This window comes from Oncorhynchus masou, chromosome 11 (genome assembly GCF_036934945.1).
Source record: "Oncorhynchus masou masou isolate Uvic2021 chromosome 11, UVic_Omas_1.1, whole genome shotgun sequence".
NCBI lineage: Eukaryota > Metazoa > Chordata > Actinopteri > Salmoniformes > Salmonidae > Oncorhynchus > Oncorhynchus masou.
In genome coordinates, this window is record NC_088222.1 from 25,313,947 (window position 1) to 25,341,452 (window position 27,506).

At 41.6% G+C, this 27,506-nt stretch overlaps 2 protein-coding genes across 2 annotated transcripts in view; both read right to left on the bottom strand.

Moving 5' to 3' along the window:
- The window catches only part of LOC135548375 (ubiquitin carboxyl-terminal hydrolase 32-like), a 29,745-nt gene extending 11,954 nt beyond the window's left edge, over window positions 1-17,791 (bottom strand). The window contains exons 1-14 of the mRNA XM_064977909.1: window positions 17,599-17,791; window positions 13,123-13,250; window positions 3,641-3,746; window positions 3,251-3,369; window positions 2,073-2,232; window positions 1,845-1,976; window positions 1,652-1,759; window positions 1,441-1,556; window positions 1,237-1,299; window positions 1,053-1,136; window positions 884-945; window positions 668-770; window positions 361-553; window positions 18-175 (exon numbers count right to left, since the gene is read on the bottom strand). Of these exons, the coding sequence (XP_064833981.1) occupies window positions 18-175; window positions 361-553; window positions 668-770; window positions 884-945; window positions 1,053-1,136; window positions 1,237-1,299; window positions 1,441-1,556; window positions 1,652-1,759; window positions 1,845-1,976; window positions 2,073-2,232; window positions 3,251-3,369; window positions 3,641-3,746; window positions 13,123-13,250; window positions 17,599-17,656 (1,590 nt within the window). The 5' untranslated portion in view covers window positions 17,657-17,791. The remainder of the gene's footprint in view (window positions 1-17; window positions 176-360; window positions 554-667; window positions 771-883; window positions 946-1,052; window positions 1,137-1,236; window positions 1,300-1,440; window positions 1,557-1,651; window positions 1,760-1,844; window positions 1,977-2,072; window positions 2,233-3,250; window positions 3,370-3,640; window positions 3,747-13,122; window positions 13,251-17,598) is intronic.
- A 1,741-nt stretch (window positions 17,792-19,532) lies between these two features.
- Window positions 19,533-27,506, bottom strand: part of LOC135548376 (amyloid protein-binding protein 2-like) — a 28,902-nt gene continuing 20,928 nt past the window's right edge. Inside the window, exons 10-13 of the mRNA XM_064977910.1 lie at window positions 25,187-25,272; window positions 24,723-24,913; window positions 24,283-24,448; window positions 19,533-24,165 (exon numbers count right to left, since the gene is read on the bottom strand). Coding sequence (XP_064833982.1) covers window positions 23,909-24,165; window positions 24,283-24,448; window positions 24,723-24,913; window positions 25,187-25,272 — 700 coding nt within the window. The 3' untranslated portion in view covers window positions 19,533-23,908. The remainder of the gene's footprint in view (window positions 24,166-24,282; window positions 24,449-24,722; window positions 24,914-25,186; window positions 25,273-27,506) is intronic.

A 27,506-nucleotide genomic window follows, 5' to 3' on the forward strand; every position in this document is an offset into this window, starting at 1 on the left:
TGTGGTGCCTAACTTACCTTTAAGGGCTCTGATCTGACCAGAGGCTGGTTATCGATGGACCCAGGCCTTAGAACCACCATGTTCCCATCAGCCCCCAGGAAGCACTGGTTGTCTGTGTCATCATGCTGACGGGCAAAGCAGATATCCGTAGCAGTCGAGCCCCGGGGTAGAAGGCCTGAGGAGAGCAAATGAATGGTTTTCAATGACATTCAGTGGTACACTCACTCTCAGCACACAGTATGCAAGGCCAGGCAGCTATAATGAGTGGTGCATTTCCTTATTATTAAGCTGTACTAGTATCCAACTGTTTTGCTTAATACTAAGTGTTACGCGGGGTGCTGAGAATTCTTAGCCACTCACTGCCGCTGGTCGTCTCGGAGGCCTCTGATGCACTGGAGATGTTGTCTGCGAACTTCTCCTCTGTGGAGCTGTGGGAGCTGGCCATGCTCTCCCCCTCTGGGCCTTGCTCTGCCCTGGCCTGTGTTCCGGCCCCTACACCACTCCTCACTGTGTCAAACACTAATGGCTGCTCCACCACAATATGCTTGTTATCCTGGAAGAGATGCCAACAACCACAATCACATCAGCAAAGAAATTATAGTGTAGAATGGGCACAGTATGATAAACAGATGGTCATGGTGTCAAGCAGCAAAAAAGCCTTCCTTACATATTTGACGTAGTCCCTCCACTGCTGCCACCATGGCACTGCTATGAGGAACCAGTAGTCTCCTGGCTGGAGGCCGTGTCTGCTCGCCCTCTCCAACCAGCCCCTGCAGACACAAGTCAGTGAGTTTGTGAGTGTTTGATTGATTGATGAGGGGGTAAGGAAGAATGTGTATGACAGCAGGAAAGGACACTGACATGGTGACACAAACACACATACCTGATTATCTGTCCCTCCTCTTCAGGGGAAGCAGGCCGCAGCCCCAGGACAATATGACACACCTAGAGACCAACACGATAGCAGAAGACTGGTGATCCAGCAGAACAAGAAAAGCACACACAGCACATAATGGTGACCAAAGTAGAAACACATGCTGGCTGGCTCTTACCTGAAACAGCAGGTTGAGGAACTCATTGGCAAATGCACTCTTCACACTCCATATTTGGTAGTCCTCCAGGGTCAAATGCCCTTGCTAAAGAACACAACAACCACCAATAGCCAGTTTTAAAATGTTCTGACAACTTTAAAGAAATCTATATGAATCCAAAGTCATGCAAGCGGTAAGGTAATACCTTAGTGGTGTCATGCTCCTTCAGGATGTCTTCCACAACGGCATGGACATTAGTGTCCGCTTCCTTAAGGGACAGAGGCAGGGTAAGGCTTAAGTAAGATCCCAGAGTAGTAATGGGACAGGTTAAAACAAAACAATCTAACTACAAACATTACAACAGTTATCATTATCTACAGTATGTCCAGTCTGGCCAAATTGTACTTACAGGTAGAAGGTCTATGCGATTGTCTTTCCACACCTCCAGTAATGCCCCAACCATTTCTGTGATTTCCTTTCGAGACAGAAGCCCATCATGGTCAACGTCAAACACTTTGAAACAGACTGGGGAAAAGAAACAAGAGGAAAGTCACCCATTGAAACTGACAATGTGATGAAAGAATGACAAACAGCAAGGCTTAGTGATTGTATCTACTTACACTTCTGTCTCTCTGCCAAAGGCCCTCTGCAGCAAGCAGATAGTCCACATGAGATTTCCTTAAAATCTATGTGATTGTCCCTGTTTTCATCAAAGGCATGAAACAAACCTGCACAGAAGGAGAAATGGATGTTACGACTGCCTTCAAAAGAAGTATCCAATAAATTAAATCCACATCCTGCGTATTCTCTTACCTTCACTTAGGGATGTATGAATAGTGGGAGAAACTAAAGCGACAAAGGTTTCCAGGTCAAATCGTCCTGTCCGAGACTGAGCTTTCAGCAGCCAGTATCTCTTCTCCAGGTCAATGATATCCGATTCCTCTACTGCAAAAAAAATAATCTATAAGTGGCATGACAAGACCCCTAGCCTAGGTTATTAATGAGTACATCTCCCAAAGGATCAGGATGACAGTCACTCACAGTGGGTTACTCCAGCCAAGGTCTGGTAGAAGGTGGGTGTGTCACTATCGTCTGTCAGGGTGACACACACCCCACTGGACAGGAGCCAGCGGGAGAAGGTGAAGGCATCCTTGTTCTGCAGAAGCCAGCTCTTAAATTTCTCATAATTTACCTTCTCACCCTGGTAAAGAAAATAACAGGAACTCCACTAAGCCTTGAACAAAGGTGCAAAACATACTGGAATTATCTTCCTGTGTAAAGTAGCATTAACAGCCCTGTGCACTTATTTTATTGAACCTTTATTTTACAAGTCAGTTAAGAACAAATTCTTATTTACAATGACGGCCTACCGGGTAACAGTGGGTTAACTGCCTTGTTCAGGGACAGAACGACAGATTTTTTACCTTGTCAGCTCTGAGGTTCGATCCAGCAACCTTTTGGTTACTGGCCCAACGCTCTAACTACTAGGCTACCTGCCACCCCAAACAGGTAACATAAGTTCTGTCAGCAGCTTACAATTAGATAAGGCTACATTAGATAAGGATACGTGGCATGTTTGTAGTGAACAAATAAAATAGACCTGGTAAACGTGTAATAGCAGATTTGCAACCACCCTGGTGATCATACAGTTTGTGAAAACATGGCTGTCAAAATGTGTGTTTAAAACAGTAAAATACAGGTAACTGCTAAAATAAAGGAAATACTTGAGTAAATGAGGGATACAACGCATATTGAAAGCAGGTGCTTTTACACGTTTGGTTTCTGAGTTAATTAAGCAATTAAAATCTCATCATGCTTAGGGTCATGTATAAAAATGCCTAGTTGCCCATTATTTTGGATACCATGGCTAGAAGAAGAAATCTCAGTGACTTTGAAAGAGGGGTCTCTAAGGAGCTTAGGGAGGTTAAAGTGTGTGTGTGTGCCTCTCAACCACCAGATCTCAAACCAATTTAACACTTCTGGAGTGGCACCCGAGACAGCTTTTTCCACAACCATCAACAAAACGTCAAATTATGGAATTTGTTGTGGAAGAACTCCAATAGAGTTCCAGACACTTGTAGAATCTATGCCAAGGCACATTGAAGCTGTTCTGGCAGCTCGTGGTGGCCCAAAGCCCTACTAAGACACTTCATGTTGGCGTTTCCTTTGTTTTGGCAGCTACCCATACATATTCATTCAAATAAGGCATATGAGCTAACCTCAGAGAAACACTTCCTGAGAGAAAGTGGGATCTCTCCATCCACAGTCTGCAGCATGCTTTCCATGTCCTCTCTCGTTGCATGATTGCCCAAATCGCTGGCAAACAGACTGAAAATGTCTGAAGGAGAGCCACAAAAAGAAGCTTAGCCTGATAAGCAACTCTGTCAGGTGTGATTCACAATGGGGGTGAATCGCATAAGAAATTTACAAGAATACAAATTAGATACCAGTACAAAAGAGGGGTCCATTTGTGTGAAGGTCTATTTGTTTGTTTTTATTCTCAGAGATCCTATTAAATTATATATGTAATTATATGATTATTCTTGTAATTACATGGTCAACACAAGCATCTATAGAGGTTCCATAAGTCTGTCGGTTACAATACTCACATTTAGCTTTTTCTTCATCACGTCCTCTAGTCAAGAGAACCAGGCCAACAATGAGGTTGTTGAAGTGCAGGCCTTTAGAGGTCCCACCGAATGAGCTGTATATCACCTAGAAACAGGGGAAGGGAGCTGGGTTCAATTCAGGTAAAAATATCAACTCATTCCGGTCCAGTCCTGACCTACTTGTTGTTGTAATTTGGAGAGTGAGTTCCATTTCAGAAATCGATAAAAAGGTATATTATCTTTGATAACCCTGTCAGGTGGACTAAAGCTGAATTCAAATATGCAAGCTTGCCCAGGTTAGTAAGCTAGTTAGACTCATATCAGAAGAGCACAACAGGCTACAGTCCCTCCTGAGTCATTCCACCTTAAAAAAACACAAGAAAGAGGATTGACACCCACCATCTCAGATGGTTCCGAAATCATTTCTGTAGTTTGAAACAGATAAGCGTTCCTGAAACAATTTGTTGAAAGACCATTTGAATGCATTATACGGCCTGATATTACCAGGTTCTGACCACTTACCAACAACGACGAGACGGCCTACAGGGAGGAGGTGAGGGCCCTCAGAGTGTGGTGTCAGGAAAATAACCTCACACTCAACGTCAACAAAACTAAGGAGATAATTGTGGACTTCAGGAAACAGCAGAGGGAACACCCCCCTATCCACATCGATGGAACAGTAGTGGAGAGAGTAGCAAGTTTTAAGTTCCTCGGCATACACATCACAGACAAACTGAATTGGTCCACTCACACAGACAGCATCGTGAAGAAAGCGCAGCAGCGCCTCTTCAACCTCAGGAGCCTGAAAAAATGTGGCTTGTCACCAAAAGCACTCACAAACTTCTACAGATGCACAATTGAGAGCATCCTGGCGGGCTGTATCTCCGCCTGGTACGGCAACTGCTCCGCCCTCAACCGTAAGACTCTCCAGAGGGTAGTGAGGTCTGCACAACGCATCACCGGGGGCAAACTACCTGCCCTCCAGGACACCTACACCACCCAATGTTACAGGAAGGCCATAAAGATCATCAAGGACAACAATCCCCCGAGCCACTGCCTGCTCACCCCGCTATCATCCAGAAGGCGAGGTCAGTGCAGGTGCATCAAAGCTGGGACCGAGAGACTGAAAAACAGCTTCTATCTCAAGGCCATCAGACTGTTAAACAGCCACCACTAACAGAGTGGCTGCTGCCAACACACTGACTCAACTCCAGCCACTTTAATAATGGGAATTGATGGGAAATGTAAAATATATCACTAGCCACTTTAAACAATGCTACCTAATATAATGTTTACATACCCTACATTACTCATATCATATGTATACGTATGTAATATACTGTAAATACAATTTGATTTGATGTTGCTGCTAAACAGGCTCACTATTATATCCAGTTAGAAGTTGTCAATAAATAAAAAACATTCAATACAAATTAATGGTTAAGATTAGGATTGGTTGAGATTCGGAACGAGGACAGGTTAACCTCCCAATCAGAACAGCTGAAGTTGGGTACTACCCAGGTAGAGGTATTGGCGCAGGGGTTTTCAACCTCATGAGCAACATTTTATTGGTTGAGAATACATTGAGTATGTGGCCAAATCCCTTCAAAAAAGGTTTGAAGCAGTTAGACCTTTTCCGGTGAACAAGCAAACCACTAGGCTACAGCAGTTCTAATGGTTCTGGTCTCTAAATGGTATTCAAAAAGGTAAATACCCCCAAAGCACATTGTGTTTTGCAATAGTTTCTATTGGTGAAGGCTTAATTGTTTATATAAATGGTTTATTGAGTAGGTTTAACAGTTTCTTATGGAAAATGTTCTAATTGGTTCTCTTTTTAATAGGGTTGTCATGCTCAGCATTTCAGTCACTTGCCAATTGCTCCAACGTTTTGGGCTAGTAGGAAACCCCTTAATGAGAATTGCACCATAGGGAAATACCTCTGAGAGTTGCCATTCAATGGGCTATTCAAGGGCAGTTAGTTTGAAGCATGAGGTAGCTAAGAGGACAAACTAAAATTGTTTTCATGGAGGACAGGTTTGACTTGAGGATGACCACACAATTTGCAAAAGCTATTGATTATCTACTCAAACTTCAAAAGAAAATGTTGTGATCCATTTAATAAATCACAAGAAAGCAGTAAATAGAATACTCAGAAGTAAATGTGGAGGTAGCTAAGAATTAAGGGACTGTTCAGTGGCAATGTCATCCCTGGAATTAAATTGTGTCCATGATGTCGCATTGCTTTCAATGAAAAGTGACAATGGAGATCGACAAAATTCATCTGGTCATGATGTTGACAGTGAACAGGCTGCTAAAAGAATGAAGTCCTGTCTTGACTCCAGTTTAAGTGGCATTGGTGTTAGGTTCACTACAGCTCAAAAGGAGAGGCATCTCTTTCCAAGGTATCCTGCGCAAAAATAAATCTTCATGTGCAGATCAAGATCAAAGATGCACAATACATCAGCAGGCTGCTCAAGCTGTCAACGCATCTCCTGAGGAACTGGCGCCTCAGAGCAGCCTGAGATCTTTAAAGAAATTAATAAAAATGCTGAAGATCTTGACAGGCTTATTTACTTAATGAAAGAAAAAAATAATTATCCAGCAGAAAGTAAAAAGACAAATATTAATAAATGGCTCCACCATTATGGTCTATAGTCAAAAACTAAAGAGGTCTTTAATGTCAGTGTTTACATAAGGGCAGCAAGAAAACTGGCTTCAAAGAAAGTTACCATGGAGTTGCCAAACCAGAACACTCTTTGGCAATGATTTTCTAGTTGAGGATTTAGTCATTAGATTCTACAATGACATTGTATATAGTAGACTTATGCCAAGAAAAAAGGATTTTGTCAAATTCAAAATTCACGAGCAGAAAATACTCATTCTGTGCAACTTTAAAGAACTGTATGCAGCGTTCAAAAATAAACTGCAGTCTGTCCGAAGCATTGTGTGGCAGTCGGCTCATCTGGAACACATTCTGTGTGTATGTACAATACATCAAAATGTCACTAACGTTAAATGCAGTAAAGGTGGACAAGGGCTGCCATGCATTTGTGGACCTGATGGTGTGGTGCATAGATGTGATGTGAAAGTGTTTTTCATAGAACAGGGCATGGAAAATGTGCGCATAGAAATCAGGGAAAGATATGCGAACACAATGACTCTGCCAGGACCCTGCAGCTTCCATCACTTTGTTCCACTCTACAAAAGCCTCATAGGTGCAGAGTTTCCAGTAACCAGGTTTCCATCCAACCACTTCATGCGGATAAATTACCTGACGAATGAAAAAAGTCACGACCGGGCTGATGGAAACAGGATACGCCAGTACAATGTCATATATGCCGACAGACAGTTTGTTCACTTGACAAGGTGTCGGTAAAATTTCTTCTACTGCCATTTCTCGCATAAATGAGCAAATATTTATGCGCAAATATTGATATAATAAACATCATATCGAAGTAAACTTGCATGGTCCTCCCACTACGACTAGGGAAACCATGCAGTTTATTAGGCTACAGATTAAATAAGTTAGGATGAACTTCACAGGGTGGTGAAAGTTCATTTGATGTGCTTGATGCTCCTTTAAAAAGCGAGGGTCTTATTCTAGTGACGATGATCGATGCCTTTTGACAAATAAAAATGACATCGGTATATGCATAATATTTTCAATATAGGTAGCCTACCCGTACTGCATCTGCGAGCTGTTGGTTAGAACGCAAGTGGCAAGACCAGTGGGCACGTTTGCTATATAACGCAACCGTTTGTGCCAAAACCATCAGTAGCATTAAATGCGATGAAACCCATTTAACTTGTATTTTCATTCAATACATAAGAATTTAACCGCAAAAGTTATTTTATGTGCACTACATCAAAAGTGCATACTTTTATCCACAATAAGTGAGTTATATGGAAAAATATATGGTGGGAAAATGCACATTGTTTTATGCAGATTTTAAAATATTTGCATGAAAATTTATCCAAAATTTTATGGAAACCTAGATACTGACACAGATTATGCCATTAAGTTTGACTTAGTCCTCGGAAAATCCATAGATATAAAATGGTGAATGCGCGAGCATCTGATTTTCTAGTTCGCTGCTATGATGAATACTGGATTGTAATTGTGGATGATAACATGGACGTAAAAGGTGAAATTCATGCATCCAAGTTATCCAGCAAGGTTATTTTCTTGGCCAAATAGAGAGGACACGATATATAAGAAAAAACGCACCATCTGCACCATTAAAGGGTTACTTCATGCTAGCAGCTAAATGACTAAAAGTCTATGGGTAAGGCTAGTTAGTGTTGGATCGCAAAACTACCTCAACTTCCTTCATACTGGACACAGATAATATGGATTTTTCCCCCACCTAATGACAGGAACAGCATCATCTAGTGGTCAGAATTTGGTAATATCAGGTTGTATGGTGGGCCATAAACCTAACTTTAATGACTAATTTCTTTGAACAGGGGGAAAAAATATCATATTAACAAGGAATCCATTACAAAGGATGAAGAAGCAATACTCCCAAGCCACAGCTCCATACTTCTTGTCAGACATAAATAACTGATATTGTATACTGGTTGTTATGGTGGGATATGTGGGTGGCTTATTGAACTTTGGATTCATCATGTCTTAAAAAAACAAGTTTGGTCCAAATCGGATGTTAGGTACTATATTTATTGAATATTATGTGAATCGTATAAATGAAAATGGCCAATAGCTTATTTTCTCAGAGATCAAATTACATTACAGCATAATAATGTTGCAAGAATTAGAGGTCATCACGTGTCCAAAAAGGAGGAGGGAGAGACAGCAACCAACCAAGCCAACTCGCGCTATAGTAGACTAATAGTTGCCATAGCTAGGTTATTTATTATCAAATATGAATACATAGTACAGTTAGCTAGCTAGGATAACTGAGGCTGCAGTGCATACACTTTCTCATCCTACGGTTGAGTGATAATGCCCTCAAAGCCAGTGTTTGGAGGATATATTGGCACAGGTGTTGTTAGGCAACCCATGCCAATATATCCTCCAAGCAGCGGCTTCGAGGGCATTATCAATTTAATACAACGGGTTACCGAAATATTAAAATAATGACTGACATATTTTCATAAATAACCTTATACACCAGGAGGTGTATATTGGGTCATTGTCCTGTAGAAAAACAAATTATAGTCTCACTAAGCGCAAACCAGAAGGGATGGCATATTGCTGCAGAATTCTGTGGGAGCCATGCTGGTTGTGTGCCTTGAATTCAAAATAAATCACAGACCACGTCACCAGCAAAGCACCCCCACATCATCCGTTCACCTACTATGCGTCTCACAAAGACACGGCAGTTGCAACCAAAAATCTAATTTGGACTCATCAGACCAAAGAACAGATTTCCACCTGTCTAATGTGTCTGTTACTTGAAGTCTGTGAAGCATTTATTTGGACTGCAGTCTGAGGTACAGTTAACTCTAATGAACTTATCCTCTGCAGCAGAGGTAACTCTCGGTCTTCCTTTCCTGTGGCTGTCCTAATGAGAGCCAGTTTGATCATTGTGTTTCGTGTTTGCGACTGCACTTGAAGAAACTTTCAAAGTTCTTGAAATTTTCCACATTGACTGTCTATGTCTTAAAGTAATGATGGATAGTCATTTCACTTTGCTTGTTTGAGCTGTTCTTGCCATAATATGGACTTGGTCTTTTACCAAATAGGGGTATCTTCTGAGTGGCTCAAACACATTAAGAAAAACTGTTTAACTTTTAAACAAGGCACACCTGTTAATTGAAATGCATTTCAGGTGACTACCTCATGAAGCTGGTTGAGCGAATGCCAAGAGTGTGCAAAGCGGTCATCAAGGCGAAGGGTGGCTACTTTGAAGAATCTCAAATATATTTTGATTTGTTTAACACTTTTTTGGATACTACATGATTCCATGTGTTATCTTATAGTTTTGATGTCTTCACCAATATTCTACAATGTAGAAAATAGCAAAAAATAAAGAAAAACCCTGGAATGGGTAGGTGTGTCCAAACTTTTGACTCTCGTGAAATGCAAAACCATCAGCATAAATTATAAAATGTCTCGCTCTCTCTACTGCAGCAGTCACACGTTCGGCCTTCCAGACAAGACAGTTAAAATTACACATAGCCGATACCAGAAGGGTCGGAAACTTTCTGATACATTTCCGATGGGAAGTTAAGTCCTGGAATTTGTTTTTATTTGCTTAAATTCATTAAAAAAAGTTAGCTTATAACAGTGACCCTTTTTTGTGAGATACACATAAGGCAATTCTAGGTCTTGTGGCATATTTTGGTTAAACTATCCCCAATTCAATGGAATCTCAACCCTCTGCAAGCACAGTGCATTCTTCCATCACATTCGTAGTGCACTCTTCCATCACATGTACAGCTGATTCTCAAGATCTTGCACACTAATGAGATGCTATTGAGCCCACACTACTACACTGTCTGAGCCAAGGACAACATGCATTCTGTTACGTTTGAACTCTGTCATATCAAATAAATTCACCCCAGTAAATAGTAGCCTACAGCAAAGTGTGTTTAAATAATTTCTTCCTTGTTAACAATTTCTGCTAGTTCGTTTTTGCTACCATGTGGGTTTCAGCTCGCTTGAGCCTGCTAACTGAGGAGTGTTAATTCCCCTGTTTACATACATGTTAAATTTTTTAAAACATTTATTTTACAAAGGAGTTGTTTAATATAACTGCTTAACTATTTATCTGTACATGGAATTGTATTATTATTTTTTTACTCTTAACAGGAAAATGCCACGAGCACTATCTGATGTGTAGAGACATTTCACTGCAGCTAATGTAGTGCCAAATGATGTAAAGAATGCAACAAAGAGGCAGAATAATCTGGCCAAGTGCATAAAGTTCCATCAGCACTCACAACAAGCAATCTCTGACAAATGTCCCCCTACCTCTATTCGAGGTGAAAATTATGAATCAGACACCTTATCGATAGCAACAGGTTATGGTCTTTCTGGAATCAGAAGTTTTTTGACTCAATGGAGGAACATAGAGAAATGCTGATGAATGTCTTGCTTGAGCTGTGTATGCATCTGGTTCACCTCTGATGCTCACAGGCAAAGTGTATTGGAAGAGATTTCTGAATGTTCTTCGCCCAGCATACACCCCTCCAACCAGACATACTATATCTACTCATTTGCTGGATGCAGAGATCAACAGAGTTCAAGTGAAGGTCAAGAAAATCAGAGAAAGCAGACTGTATTGCAATCATCTCTGATTGGTGGTAGAATGTTCGCGGGCAAGGACTAATTAACTATATCATCTCCACCCTTCAAACAGTATTTTACAAGAGCATAGACACAACCGTCTCTACACTGCAGATGAGCTGAAGGCAGTCAATGACCTTGGAACACAGAAGGTATTTGCACTGGTGACAGACAATGCTGCGAACATGAAGGCTGCTTGGTCTAAAGTGGAGTAGTCCTACCCTCATATCACACCCATTGGCTGTGCTGCTCATGCGTTGAATCTACAAGAGAGCCAAGGAAATGGTAAGGTATGTGAAGGGTCATGTAGTTATAGCAGCAATCTCACCAAGCAAAGACTGCTGAACAATTAATAAAATCGCCACCAGACAATTTACATTGACCCCCTCCCTCCCTTTTGTACACTGCTGCTACTCGCTGTTTGTGATCTATGCATAGTCACTTCACCCCCATCTACATGTACAAATTACCTCAACTAACCTGTACCCCCAATGACTCGGTACCGGTGCCCCCTGTATATAGACTAGTTATTGTGTTAATTTTTACTTTAGTCTACTTGGTAAATATTTGAACTCTTCTTGAATTGCATTGTTGGTTAAGGGCTTGTCAGTAGGCAGTTCACGGTAAAGTCTACACTTGTTGTATTCAGCGCATGTGACAAATAATGTTAGATTTGAAGTGAGAAGAATAAGAGCACCACATTGAAGCTGCCCTGCAACACCCGTTGGGTTGGTGTTGTCAAGATCATGTTTGACAGTCTCCTGAGGGGAAGGAGTCTCTCCAAGAAATGGCCATATCAGTCTGCCGATATGGACAGCCCCATCAAGAGAATCCTCCTGGATGATATATTTCGGGAAAGAGTCATAAGCAGCCCGAAACTCCTGAAACCTATAGCAGTAGCCATTGGATGGATTGAGGGAGATAATGCCATCCTGCCTGATGTTCAGACTCTGCTTGCAGATGTAAGAGAAGAAATCCATACTGCCCTGCCCACTTCACTGTTGCTCCAAGCAGAGGAAACTGCAGTTCTGAAATACATCAAAAAGTGTGAAGACTTCTGCCTGAAGCCCATACACGCCGCAGTGTACATGTTGGACCCCAAGTATTCTGGCAAAATCATCCTGTCTGGTGCAGAGATCAACAAGGCCTATCGTGTCTCGCCACCTTGGCCTGGATGAGGGCAAGGTTCTTGGCAGTCTGGCAAAGTACACTACTAAGCAAGGGCTTTGGGATGGAGATGCAATATGGCAGTGCCAACATATCTCATCAGCCACCTGGTGGAAGGGACTTTGTGGATCTGAGGTGCCTTCCCCTGTTGCCTCAATCAATCATTCTCCAAATTCCACAAACATCAGCCGCCTCAGAACGCAAAAGGTTCTTGTTTGGGAACACACACACCAAAGCACGCAACAGGCTGACCAATACATGGGTTGAAAAATTGGTGGCCATCCGGGTAATTCTTTGGCTTTTTGAGCCTGACCATGAGCCATCCTCAACAGGGTTGGAAAGTGACAGTGAAGATGAGGCCTCAGAGTCTGATGTTCAAGAGGTGGACATTGAGGAGGTCCCGGGAGAAGAAATGGAAGCCTGAGAGGAAGACAACCAAAGCTTTAGTTTCTAGAATATAATTTTATGGATGTATGTTGAAAACGTTTTTGGGATCCTTGATGAGGCAGTCCATATCAGCAGATGCAATGGATCAGTGGGGATCATTCAATATTCCCTTTTGTTGTTCAGTGAAATCATCCCATGTGAAGAGTCAACTAATTTAATTCAAGTTCAATTTGTAACAAAAGTTGTGTTTTTTTTCTATTGGAAGGATTTTATCATTTGCAATTACGTCCACTATGATAAGATAAAACGTTTTTATTCTGTCTCCATATGATATGGTAAATATATCCAATGCAAAAAACATCTACATTGAAATGGTATTAATATTAATTAGCATATATTCCCATTAAATCCCACAGAAAGTTTCCACCTCTGAATATTCCCCAAAATGTGCAAACCGACTTGTGACAGAATTCTGGATCCGGGAAAGGTGATCTCAGGTACAGGTGGTTCCGTGAAGACCTTTAGCAGGAATGCTCCTCTTATCTGTTTCGAACTACAGAAACTATATCAGAACAATCTGAAATGGTGGGTGTCACGGCTTGCGGAAATTACATTGAGACTCTCCCATCAGACCTCATGTAACACTGGGGCCGTCTGTCTGTTGAACAAGGCTCACCTCAGCAATCCTGGGTGGTACGACGTCTCCCAGCACCTCCCTGAGGAAGCACTGCTGGCTCATGTAACAGGACAGGCCACTGGTCCTCCGGAAGGCATCCTTCAGACGCTGGAGTTCCACATTAGTTACTGGGAGGGATAGAGACACAGAGATTGTGAAGAAGCTTTTCTGTGAATTAAAACATGGACTGTAAGGTCAGGCAGAGCATTAAAACCATGGTCAACAATACAATCTTAGGCAGTCTAAACCAAACCCACAATAGCTATTACATTGTATTACCATGGCAACTATCATAACTAATCAGTAATTGCGGGAAGGTATATGTCTGCCACCCAGCCAGATTTCGAAATGCTTGCAAGTGCTCAGCACTACAATAGGGAACTGGCAGATGCACATACACCACCATCATCAACAACAACAGTATACTGCTCGTTAGCTTCGTCAGCTGTTAGCTACAGTGCCTTTGGAAAGTATTCTGACCCATTTATGTTTTCCACATTTTGCCTTTCCAAAGACACTGTAGCCTTACTATAAAATTGATTAAATAAAAATCCTCAGCAATTTACACACTCCATTATGACAAAGCAAAAACAGGTTTTTATTCATTTTTGCAAACGTATTACAAATAAAAAAAACATAGCTAATTTACAAAAGTATTCAGACCCTTTGCTATGAGACTTAATTGAGATCGAGTGCATCCTGTTTGCATTGATCATCCTTGAGATGTTTCTACAACTTGGAGTCTACCTGTGGTAAATTCAATTGATTGGACATGATTTGGAAAGGCCCACAGTTGACGGCACACGATACAGCAAAAACCAAGCCATGAGGTTGATGGGATTGTCCATAGAGCTCCGAGACAGGATTGTGTCGAGGCACAGATCTGGGGAAGGGTACTAAAAACATTCTGCAGCATTAAAGGTCCCCAAGAACACAGTGGCCTCCATCTTTCTTATTATGGATGACGTTTGGAACCACAAAGACTCTTCCTAGAGCTGGCTGCCCAGCCAAACTGAGCAACTTGGGGAGAATGGCCTTGGTCAGGGAGGTGATCAAGAACCTGATTGTCGCTCTGTCAGAGTGACAGAGTCCCTCTGTGAAGATGGGAGAACCTTACAGAAGGACAACTATCTCAGAATCACCCCACCAATTAGGCATTTATGATAGTGGCCAGAAGGAAGCAACTCCTCAGTAAAAAGCACATGACAGACCATGAGAAAACAAGATTCCCTGGTGTGATTAAACCAAGAATGAACTCTTTGGCCTGAATGCCAAGTGTCATATCTGGAGAAACCTGGCACCATCCCTATGGTGAAGCATGGTGGAGGGAGCATCATGCTGTGGGGATGTTTTTCAGCGACTGAGAAAATAGTCAGGATGGAGGCAAAGATGAACGGAGCAAAGTAGAGAGATCCTTGATGAAGTCCTGAGCGCTTTGGAGCAGGTTCTCAGACTGGGGCGAAGGTTCTCCTTCCAACAGGTCAACGACCCTAAGCACACAGCCAAGACAATGCAGGATGGAGGCGAAGATGTATACTAGCAGTATACTGCTAGTACATCATCAGGGCCAAGCTTCCTGCCATCCAGGACCTCTATACCAGGAGGCGTCAAAGGAAGGCCCTAATAATTGTCAAAGACTCCACCATAGTCATAAACTGTTCTCTCTGCTACCGTACGGCAAGCGGTACCAGAGCACCAAGTCTAGGTCCAAGAGGCTTCTAAACAGCTTCTAGCCCCAAGCCATAAGACTCCTGAACATCTAATCAAATGGCTACCCAGACTATTTGCATTGCCTCTCCCGCCCCTCTTCTACGCTGCTGCTGATCTTATTATCTATGCATAGTCACTTTAATAACTCTACCTACATGTACATATTACCTCGACACCAGTGCCCCCGCACATTGACTGGGTACCGGTACCCCCTGTATATAGCCTCGCTATTGTTATTTTACCGCTGCTCTTTAATTATTTGTTACTTTTATATATTTTTTAAAGGTATTTTCTTAACTGCATTGTTGGATAAGGGCTTGTAAGTAAGAATTTCACTGTTGTATTTGGCCCATGTAACATAAAACTTGAGTGGCTTCGGGACAAGTTTCTGAATGTCCTTGAGTGGCCCAGCCAGAACCCGGACTTGAACCCGATCGAAAATCTCTGGAGAGAACTGAAAATAGCTGTGCAGCAACACTCCCCATCCAACCTGACAGAGCTTGAGAGGATCAGCAGAGAGGAATGAAACACTTTTTGCTTTGTCATGAAGGGGTATTGTGTGTTGATTGATAAGAAAAAACAAATATTAAATCAATTTTAGAATAAGGTAACAAAATGTGGAAAAAGTCAAGGGGTCAGAATAGTTTCCAAATGCACTATATATGGCTTTTCTAGGTCCCTGATTGCACAAGTTCCAGCTCTAGGCTAGGCCTGAATATCATATATTAACTAGAAACATTGGCAAAGGACAGACACCATGTCAACAATACAGTATTGGCAGAGACAAATACACCAACATCAGTATACTGCTAGTTAACGTTAGCTCTGTCAGCTAACTATACTGAAGAAAGAAATGTACGCAACATGCTACAATTTGAATGATTTTACTGAGTTCGTTCATAAGGAAATAGATCAATTGAAATAAATAAATTAGGCACTAATTTATGGATTTTACATGACTGGGCAGGGGCACAGCCATGGGTGGGCCTGGAAGGTCATAGGCCCACCCACAAGTCCTCAACTGGCAGCTTCATTAAATAGTAGCCGCAAAACACCAGTCTCAACGTCAACAGTGACGAGGCGACTCTGGGATGCTGCCCTTCTAGGCAGAGTTCCTCTGTCCAGTGTCTGTGTTCTTTTGCCCATCTTAATCTTTTCTTTTTATTGGCAAGTCTGAGATATGTCTTTTTCTTTGCAACTCTGCCTAGAAGGCCAGCATCCCGGAGTCGCCTCGTCACTGTTGACGTTGAGACTGTTGGCATTATGCATTTGGGCAGGTAGCGTTCTACTGGCATCCGCAAAACCCAGGTTCGTCCGTCGGACTGCCAGATGGTGAAGCGTGATTCATCATTCCAGAGAATACGTTTCCACTGCTCCAGAGTCCAACGGCAGCGAGCTTTACACCACTCCAGCCGACGCTTGCCATCGCGCATGACGATCTTAGGCTTGTGCAAAGCTGCTCAGCCATGGAAACCTATTTCATGAAGCACCCGACAAAAACAGATATTGTGCTGATGTAGCTTCCATAGACAGTTTGGAACTCGAGGACAGACTATTTTTTTATGCGCTTTAGCACTCTGCGGTCCCGTTCTGTGAGCTTGGGTGGCTTACAACTTCACATCTGAGCAGTTGTTACTCCTAGACGTTTCCTCTTCACAATAACAGCACATACAGTTGACCGGGGCAGCTCTAACAGGGCAGAAATTTGAGGAACTGACTTGTTAGAAAGGTGGCACAATGAAAGTCACTGAGCTCTTGTTTGTCTATGGAGATTGCATGGCTGTGTGCTCGATTTTATACACCCGTCAGCAACAGGTGTGGCTGAAATAGTCAATGGGTGTCCAGAGCAAGGGGTGTCCATATACTTTTGTATATATAGTGGATCATGAATATTTAACTTTTTTTTTTTTTTTTACCTTTATTTAACTATTCAAGTCAGTTTAGAACAAATTCTAATTTTAACACTGAGGGGGTTAAATTAATCGCACCCGGGTGCCCTGTGTGTGTTTTGCATCTGTTGAAAGTTGATTTGGAACTGGGCTGCCTCCCAGACATGAGGCAGGAGCCCCTTTTAAAGTCCACCTCGATGTCAACTCAAAACAAAGGTGACATAATTAAGCACGTGTAGTCATTAGTAGGATTCTGTGTTATCCCATGCAAAAGTTAGTGTTTTTTATAAAAACGCTTCATCTGCCTTCCCAATGAAAAATAGTTAGAAAATTTAAAGATTTAGGAAACGATGCACAAATTACTGTTAGATTTGAGAATGGCGCTCCTCCCTCCCATTTTCGCTCGATGACGTGCCTGGCCTTTGCCCGGTGCCCCGCGGCTCAGCATAATCGAATCTACCCACACAGTACCACCAGGCACACACAATGTCAACAAACAGCGGCTACTTGGTGTCATTAATTTACTTCTAGTTGACCGAAGTGCAGATAGCTCTAGTTCTTAGTTTCCGGTCGTTGGCCTCTACCTGATCCCGAGGGCAGTAGCGGTTTTAGGGTCAATTTAAGATAGCCTGTTAATTTACCTAGCTTAACAGCCTACCTGGACCCGCTGGTATATTTGAATTACACTTTAGTACAATTGACAAGGTTATCTAGCTAGTTAGTTGCCTGTCCCATTGTTGTTCGCCATCTAACTAGTAACGTTAGTACTGTTAACACATTACCCACCCAACATTTAGCTAGCCTTACCTGCATTAGCTAGCTGTCTATAACGCTAATGTTTACAGCTAGCCAAGGTTAGCAAATTATCAATTGTTACCTCTGTTGATGGCCTCTTCGTACGAGAGGAAACCTATCCTTGACTCTTTAGCTCCCATGTTTTTCTCATTTCATAGCAACATCTTAACAAATAAAACAGGTTGTTATGAACTGCTTTGTTGGTTTAGCTTATACACACACGGCAGTCATAACTATCTAATAATGTAGCCAGCTATGCGTCTACTGACGCCTTGCCAACGCCACCCCCCCGAGTCACGTGATCACCTGTCAAGGCCCTTGAATTATTTCAGGAATGTGCGTTTACATATTCAATACTTACTGACCAGCAATTTAGTAATCCTTGTAGTATTTATTGGCAAATAATAACGGACACAGAGTCATAATGTACAAACAAGTTTAATATAATTTAATGGTGGTGCATGCATGAGTCCTAGCCTGGGTAGCAGTTTAGTTAGCTAACATTCCATTCCTTGCTACTGCCACTGGAATGTTCGCTAAAAAGACTGCTACCCAGTCGAGCAGAGTTCTGCTGGAGCTTGCGTCACATACACAAGCCAAATAACGTTCACGTATGTAGCCATAAACGTGCGCACTGTGGCACTAATGATGTCAATGTTTACATGTTAGTGCTTTTTGAGGTTGTTTCGGTTTAATTATAACAAAATAATCACGGTTGTCGATGTTTTCTTTGTTACATTTAATGCATTATGAAATAATTAGTGAACATTCAATTGCCAAAACATTTGAAGTATTTCATTCTGTCAGGACCAAATAGAAAATAGGACATTAGTATGAAATAAAATATTTCAATTGTGTACATTACTTGGTTTTATTTGACTGCTTTATTTTTTATTCCTTAATTTTAAACTGTTTTCTTTTCCGCTCACAGCCTGGTCTCAGACTAGACATAACATAGTAAATTAAATTTTTCAAACTAGTATATGTTAAGTTTGATATGGTTACATAAGACAGAAGGTTACTTAAGGCAACTAAAGTAGGGTGGTTGGCCGGGGGTGGGTGTATAACGTGAATGTCTAGCAATACAAAGGTTAAGTGTTCAAATCTCATCTTGACAACTTCAGCATTTTAGAAACTCCTTTACTACGTTGTAGCTACTTTACAACTACTTAGAATGTTAGTTAACTTTTTTATCTAACCCAATTCCTAACCTTAATCCCTAGCCTAGTTAACGTTAGCTAGCCAGTGAACATTAGTCCAAACAAATTGGAATGATAACATGTTTAGAAAATTCAAAATAATATGGTATGTTTGGCTATTTCGTAACATAGCATATGATACGAAATGGATGATGGATATTCACAAACTAATACACACCATATGAAACGTAACATGCTAAATGGAAGGTTCATATTCTCGTACAGAATAATACGAAATGCTCCGAGACCAGGTTGTTTGTAGGGAGTAGTAGCCAGCCAAACAACCATCTAACTTTATCTCTGTTCTCCCCATACTGTACTGTCTTCAGTAATTCTATTTAGATAGGCAAGCCTACCTAAATCTGCAGCAGAGATGTCCGACAATCATTTCTCGTTTTTGAAAGTAGATATAGGCATACTTCACGAACTGTCTCCATCCCCCTCTCTCATCGTTGTGTACATTCCCCTTGCAAGCTGCGGTGTATGCGTAAGCATGTAAGCACAGTTCCTAAACATACACTTTTACCAAAGACCGTTGAGTATCTAAGCAGGCAAATATACGCAATGGATTATGGTCATTGTAGCTAATTACAATATTTCTGTGCTGAAATAGTTTGAACATTTGCTTAATGAAAAACTACAAATCCCTTCAGCGAAGCATCCCATATAGTTCTTGATTTCATTTCTCTAGTGAATGATCTCTAGAGAAACGGCGCGCTTAAAAAAACGACATGGAATTCAAGTAATTGAACCGACGTCTGTCAATTAGTTGTGTAATAATGAAACAAATAGTTTCATCGCGCTGCACTAATACGTCTTTAATTTTTAAACATTTTAATATTCATATTTTCTGAGCTTTGAAGAGAACAATATTTCCAATGTAAAATGTTAATGTACAAAAACATGGTAGCTACAGTGTTGACATGAAGCAAAAGAAGATGCTTGAAAGCCCTCATGTAATATTTTTTTTGGTGCTATTTCATTTTAAGAACCCATCCCATTACCGAATAATGGGCTGACCCACTGTTGCTAACTGTCAAATTGATTTGGAGGTACTGCAGAAGGCATTCAAATAATGGAGAGAATACATAAAATGACAACTATTTTCATGTTTTCAGTACACACATTACAATAATTTCATTTACCTTTCTGGGTAGACATGGACAGCATGAGGAACAACCACTAAGACCACTCTTAACTAGAGGACTGTAATAGACACCTTTGTAGCAGGCAGCAATACAAACAGTGTGCAATGAATACATACATATCAAAAGATCACTTCAACGCACACCACAGTTCCTTAAACTCTGATAATGCATGCATGGAATATCGGCAATCTAGTTCTGCAAATCCTGCCAGATACTTCTCTCAGGGTCATACCTAAACTCAATGTGTCTACACTTGTAACCCAGACGCACAGTACTTATACTCTTAACACATGTAGGAACAGTTTCACAGACCAAGATTAAATGATTGCAGGAGTTGGACAAATTATCTGTTAATAATCACGACCTTTAAATGTGATTTCAAGAACATAGTTAACTATGGATTAAATACAGGTGATGCAAGCCTCTTAAAATGAAGTTTAGCCATCTCATCATAACCTTAATCAAAACTTCAGTCCAAGAGTGGCCTTAATGTAGGTCTATGAAACTTGCCCATATTTATACTTGTAGAATTGGACAACCTTCCATATACAGGAGTTTCAGAGTGAGCAATGGTTAAAATGATGTTCGTGTGGAAATAAATGTGCCGTAAAAAAAGGCTGGCGTATTGTAATGCATGTGAGAATATAGACAGCACATGTATTAAAAACAAAATAAAAAGCTTAAATGGGCTGTACTTGCTCCAGTTCCAGTGGCAAACTTGTCTTGAAGAGAAACTCTCAACAGTTGTTCCACCTATAACAAACTAAGATGAAACTCCTGATTTAAGAGCTGTCTGCTTCCAGAGACACCGTCAATTAATCTTACTGCAGTCTTGCGGACATTGACAGAAAGGATAGGGTGTGTGCTGCAATCACAAATACCATAAGATTTTCTAAGGATCCCTTCCAGTAACATTCACAAGAAACAATTAGAGCCTTGTAAACAAAACTAAGGACATACAGACAGCCATATAGCAGCCAGGATGGACCACAACCTCCGATTACAAGGTGGATCACCTCTTTCAACATCTAATTTCTTAAATCAACACTTTCTATTGTCAAATTTATACCACTCCAGCAGCCGCATGGCATTGTGCATGGTGATCTTAGGCTTGTGTGCGGCTGCTCGGCCATGAAACCCATTTAATGAAGCTCCCGACAAACACTTCTTGAGTTGACGTTGCTTCCAGAGGCAGTTTGGAACTTGGTAGTGAGTGTTGCAACTGATAACATACGATTTTTACTCGCTTCAGCAATCTGTGGTCCTGTTCTGTAAGCTTGCGTGGCCTACCACTTCGCAGCTGAGCCGTTGTTACTCCTAGACGTTTCCACTTCACAATAACAGCACTTACGGTGGACATTGCAGCTCCAGCAGGGCAGAAATTTGACAAACTGACATGTTGGAAACGTGGCATCCTATGACGGCACCAAGTTGAAAGTCACTGAGCTCTTAGTACAGGCCATTCTATTGCCAATGTTTGTCTACGAAGATTGCATGGCAGTGTGCTCGATTTTAAACATAAAATAACTGAATTCCCTAATTTCAAGGGGTGTCCACATACTATTGTATATATAGTGTATACACTACCGTTCACAAGTATGGGGTTACTTAGAAAAGTCCTTGCTTTTGAAAGAAAAGCACAATTTTTGTCCATTAAAATACTATCAAATTGATCAGAAATACAGTGTAGACATTGTTAATGTTGTAAATGACTATTGTAGCTGTAAACGGCAGATTTTTAATGGAATATCTACATAGGCGTAGAGAGGCCCATTATCAGCAACCATCACTCCTGTGTTAGAAAACCCTTTTGCAATTATGTTAGCACAGCTGAAAACTGTTGTTCTGATTAAAGAAGCAATAAAACTGGCTTTCTTTACACTAGTTGAGTATCTGGAGCGTCAGCATTTGTGGGTTTGATTACAGACTCAAAATGTCCAGAAACAAAGACTTTTGTCCTGAAACTCGTCAGTCTATTCTTATTTTGAAAAATGAAGACTATTCCATGGGAGACATTGCCAAGAACAGCGCAAACTGGTTCTAACCAGAATAGAAAGAGGAGTGGGAGACCCCAGTGCACAACTGAGCAAGAGGACAAGTACATTAGAGTGGCTAAGAACACAGACACTGGACAGAGGAACTCTGCCTAGAATGCCAGCATCCCAGAGTCGCCTCTTCACTGTTGATGTTGAGACAAGTTTTTAGCTGTACTAACATAATTGCAAAAGGGTTTTCTAATGATCATTTAACCTTTTAAAATGATCAACTTGGATGAGCTAACACAACGTGCCATTGGAACACAGGAGAGATGGTTGCTGATAATGGGCCTCTGTAGATATTCCATTAAAAATCAGTTGTTTCCCACTACAATAGTAATTTACAACATTAGCAATGTCGACACTGTATTTCTGATCAATTTGATGTCATTTTAACGGACATTTTTTTGTGCTTTTCTTTCAAAAACAAGGCCATTTCTAAGTGACCCCAAACTTTTGAACGGTAGTGTGTCTCTCTCCAGTGTGGGTATTTGGAAAGCAAGCATGCTAAGAACCAGAACAAGAGCACCTTTGGCTGATCGTCCTTTAAGGCGAAGGCTTGGACTTCAGTTGAAACATAACAGCACATGTAACAATAACATCCATTAGACAGACATGCATTTGTTCCAAAACAAGGCAATAATTTCCATTGACCTAGTCCACACACAATGGGGTACTTACTACATTACTTTGGAATAGGTAATCCTTTACTAGGCCAATGGTTTCTAAAATGAAAACACAAGGCCTATTCTATTGTTAATGGTGTGTTTGAGGACCCCTAATCTCGTTCCCAGACACTTCAGCCCAAATGCCCGAAGAGTCTGGTAGTCCAACGGGTCAAACTTGACCTTCGTTAGCCAGGACAGAATGGCCGGGAGAAACTCCTGAAGCATAGGCTTAATCTAACAACCAATCATCTCCCACAACCTTCCCCCTAACCCTCCCCCGTATGCTAGCATACCACAAGCACAGAGCCATGCCTCGCAGTTGTGTGATTCGCTAAAATTAAATGACAAATACTTTACTCCGTACGGTCACTCCCACTAAGGCCAACTTTGAATCGATGTACCAGGCTTATATGCACAATAGCTTGGGGATGATGTTAGAGGACCTCCGTCTGGCTGTTTGCACTGGAACACAGGGAGGGAGTCATCTGAATAGCAGGTTTAAGCTCACCTGTTTTTGGTTTAGCTATATGAAATTCTTTAGAAATACTTGTCATTTTAATTCCTAAAAAAAAAAAGTACCCCCGTACATTTTCAAATAAACTACACGTAAGTGCAACAACAAAAACAAATCTACTGAGCACAATTGTGGTCAAATTTAATACACACACTGGTGCATTTCAAATTCATCAAATCACGGACAACCTTTAAGCACAAGCATAAAGACTGCGCCAACGTCTTTAGATGGAGACAAAAACAGGTGTGGCAAAAAGGAAACTGAAGATTTGGTCCATGGATGAAAACTCTTTTGTAAACTCCCTCATGACATTAGAACAATAAAATAAGGATTCCACCCAGAAAAAGTAACTTGCTCTTTATAATTGGCCAAAGTAAAAAGGTGCTCCATCCATGCTTGTAGGGGACATCCCAATGGTCAACAAAGGGCAAGCGCTGACCAAAAATGAAGCCGAAAACAAACCAATTCCTATTCTAGAGCTAGAACACACTATGATGTCGTTGTTTTATTTTTTCCCCCTTTTCTCAATTCCTCTTACAGAAGACTGAAGGTGATGAAAGCGATGTTAGGTGATGCGAAGTGGATGGCAAGAGGTTCCTTCCATCAAATGTTCAATACCGGTTTGATCACAGGAGAATGCCCCCGTTGGGAACAAAAGTGAGGACAAAAACACTAGATTATATGCATTCCACAGGCGATAGTGCATTTTCCCATAGCCAACCATATACCTTGATGTGGAGAGGGTGTGTTCAACAAATGTAAGTGAGCCGTGAACACCTTTAGCGTTTCTATCAGTATGTGGGCATATGTGTGTCTGTGTGGTGAGCCTAAGTAGGTGGGCCAGCCCCATTGTTCTGTGACAGTAGGAAGGACTGCACCACCTCCCCGGTGGCCTGGGGGCTGGTGTTTACGTCCTCTAAGGCATCAGCCACAGCAAACTGCCGGTCCCTCAGCCGGTTCCAATTGGATAAAATATTGTGGTACTCAAAGACTTTCTCATAGTTCCCCACAGAGTTGTAAAGTTTAATTAGGCCCCTGTAGTCGTATTCCAGTCCACTGTAGCCCTCCCCAAACAGCTTCTTACCTGCAGGGACACACACACACACGTAAGAATATGGAATGGTAGAATGAGGAAGAATAGATTACAAAAAAGAAGAGTACACAAGGGAAGAATAGACCCCAATCTAGCCTGAAGACTGACCAATAGCAATGGAGCGCAGGTAAAGCCTCTCTGCATCTTCATACTGGTTCATGTCGTAGTTGTAGAGAGAGGCTAGGTGGCCCACAGACAGAGCCACCTCATAGTCCTCCTGACCCAGAAGCTGCTCCTTGATCTGGATGGCCTTGATGTGCATCTCCTCTGCCTCCTGAAACAAACAGGGTAAGTGAGACCTCAGTCATCCACAGCCTTGGGGTCTGCATTTTCAACTACCATAAAACCCCAGAGCCCCTGTGACATTTAAGCCTCCTTAGAAAGAGGATTCACTTCCTGCTATCAAAGTGAAATCACAGGGTTGGTAAACAATGTGGAGAAGATTTGGATGGAAGTTTACCAGACAGAGCATAGGATGACAGTATGTCAGATGTCAACCACTGCATGTTTTCTACAGACACTTGGATGAAAGGGAGGGATGATCTGACCTTGAACTTCCTCATGGACTGGTAGAGGCGGCCCAGGTTGCCATAGTGCTTCGCTGTCTGAACATTGAACTCCCCAAAGGCTTTCTTGGCCAGCTGGAGAGAGGAGAGGTGGAGGTCATGGGCATCCTGGAGCAGCCTCTCCTCTGTCTCCTTGTTGTGGCAGTCAATAGCAATCTCCTCCAGGATCAGAGCTGAGGGAACAGCACAACACAGTCAGAAAGAGGACAGAGTCAGATGGTCATCTGAACAAGTTAGTTAGGAAATGAAAGATATCTACTGATCCAATCTATTTATTCTCCAAATTACAGACCTCTCATCACCTCCATGATAAAACAAATCCTCTACATTAATTTACTCTACCGCAGTGGAACGTATTGATACCCGTCAGATTCACAGACATCCGTGTGCCCATCACAGAGGCCGGGGAACAGGAGCACACAGATAGTTGTGAAAGCCGTTTTTACCTTTGACTCTTTTGGAGGAGGCCAGCAGCAGATGATCCTCCGGGAGAATGTGAGTGATAATATCTATGGCCCGCTCTGCATGGAATCTGTACACAAAATACCCAGAGGGCACAGCAGGGGAACAGATTGAGCTCAGCGACACAGTTACATCAGAAGCTAAAGCACAAACATGGCCTGCATGAACATCAGAGGTTGGAATACAAGTAAGAGTACATAACATGAATGGAAACCAAGTACCTTGGTCTAAATTTAAGGTCATAAGAGATGGTGACATAGGGCTGAGCGACATGGCCTAAATATCAGCATAATATTGTTCACATTGTTTTTAGAATTAAAGTTCTAAATATGCTTTATGAGTAGGGTATGATGGGGATGGGGCTTGGTGTGTGTGGAAGGAGGGAGAGACAACTCAAGAAGCAAACAGAATAAACTATAAAAATGGACATTACACGGGGCAGAGTGGCATTTACACACTTAACAAATCAAACATTAAAATACCATTATGTAAAGTAAAAATCCAAACCAGTCAGTGCATCAATACCGGTGTATATAGTAAAATATGGTATACTGCCGAGCCCTGTGGAATTTGTATTTATAATGGATCCCCATTAGCTGATGCCAAAGCAGCAGCTACTCTTCCTGGGGTCCAGCAAAATTAAGGCAGTATATTCCATTTGAAAAACATTACAATGCATTCACAGATTTCACAACACACTGTGTGCCCTCAGGCCCCTACTCCATCACTACCACATATCTACAGTACTAAATCCATGTGTATGTATAGTGTGTATGTTATCGTGTGTCTGTGTCTCTGTGCCTATGTTTGTGTTGCTTCACAGTCCCCGCTGTTCCATAAGGTGTTTTTAATAATCTGTTTTTTAAATCTAATTTGACTGCTTCCATGAGTTACTTGATGTGGAATAGAGTTCCATGTAGTCATGGCTCTATGTAATACGGTGCGCCTTCCATAGTCTGTTATGGACTTGGGGACTGTGAAGAGACCTCGTGGCATGTCTTGTGGGGTATGCATGGGTGTCCGAGCTGTGCACCAGTAGTTCAAACTGACAGCTCGGTGCATTCAACACCTCTTAAATACAAGTAAAAGTGAAAGTCAATCTCCTCCACTTTGAGCCAGGAGAGATTGACGTGTATATCATTAATATTAGCTCTCTGTGTACATCCAAGGGCCAGCCGTGCTGCCCTGTTCTGAACCAATTGCAATTTTCCTAAGTCCTGTTTTGTGGCACCTGACAACACGACTGAACAATAGTCCAGGTGTGACAACTAGTGCCTGTAAGACCTGCCTTGTTGATAGTGCTGTTAAGAATGCAGAACAGCGCTTTATTAAGGACACCCTTCTCCCCATCTTAGCGACTGATATTAATATATGTTAGACCATGACAGTTTACAGTGCAGGGTAACTCCAAGCAGTTTAGTCACCTCAAATTGCTTTATTTTCACATCATTTATTACAAGATTTAGTTGAGGTTTAGGGTTTAGTGAATGATTTGTCCCAAATACAATGCTTTTAGTTTTTTAAATATTTAGGACTAACTTATTCCTTGCCACCCACTCAAACTAACGGCGACTCTTTGTTAAGTCTTTTAGTCATTGCAGTCGCTGTAGTAGCCGACATGTATAGTGTTGAGTCATCTGCATATAGACACTCTGGCTTAACTCTTTATCCACAATATAGCAGGGGGTGTAAAGCCATAACACCTACGTTTTGCCAGCAACAGACATTGATCGATCACGTCAAAAGCTGCACTGAAGTCTAACAAAACAGCCCCCACAATCTTTTTATCATCAATTTCTCGAAGCCAATCATCAGCCATTTGTGTAAGTGCTGTGCTTGTTGAATGTCCTTCTCTATATGTATGCTGAAAGTTTGTTATAAATTTGTTTACTGTACAAGCATTGTCTGGTCAAACACTATTTTTGCAAAAGCTTACTAAGGGTTGGTAAAGGGGACTTAGCAGAATTACTTTTGCTTCCCTCCAAGCCTGGGGGGGCACACTTTCTAGTAGGCTTAAATTGAAAATATGGCAAATAGGAGTGGCAATATCATTCGCTATTATCCTCAGTAATTTTCTATCCAAGTTGTCTGACCCCGGTGGCTTGTCATTGTTGATAGACAACAATCATTTTTTCACCTCTTCCACACTAACTTCACAGAATTCAAAATTACAATGCTTGTCTGTCATAATTTGGTCAGATCGACTTGGATATGTAGTGTCAGCATTTGTTGCTGGCATGTCATGCCTAAGTTTGCGAATCTTGCCAAATTAAAAAAATCTAATCAAATTTGAATTAGTCACAA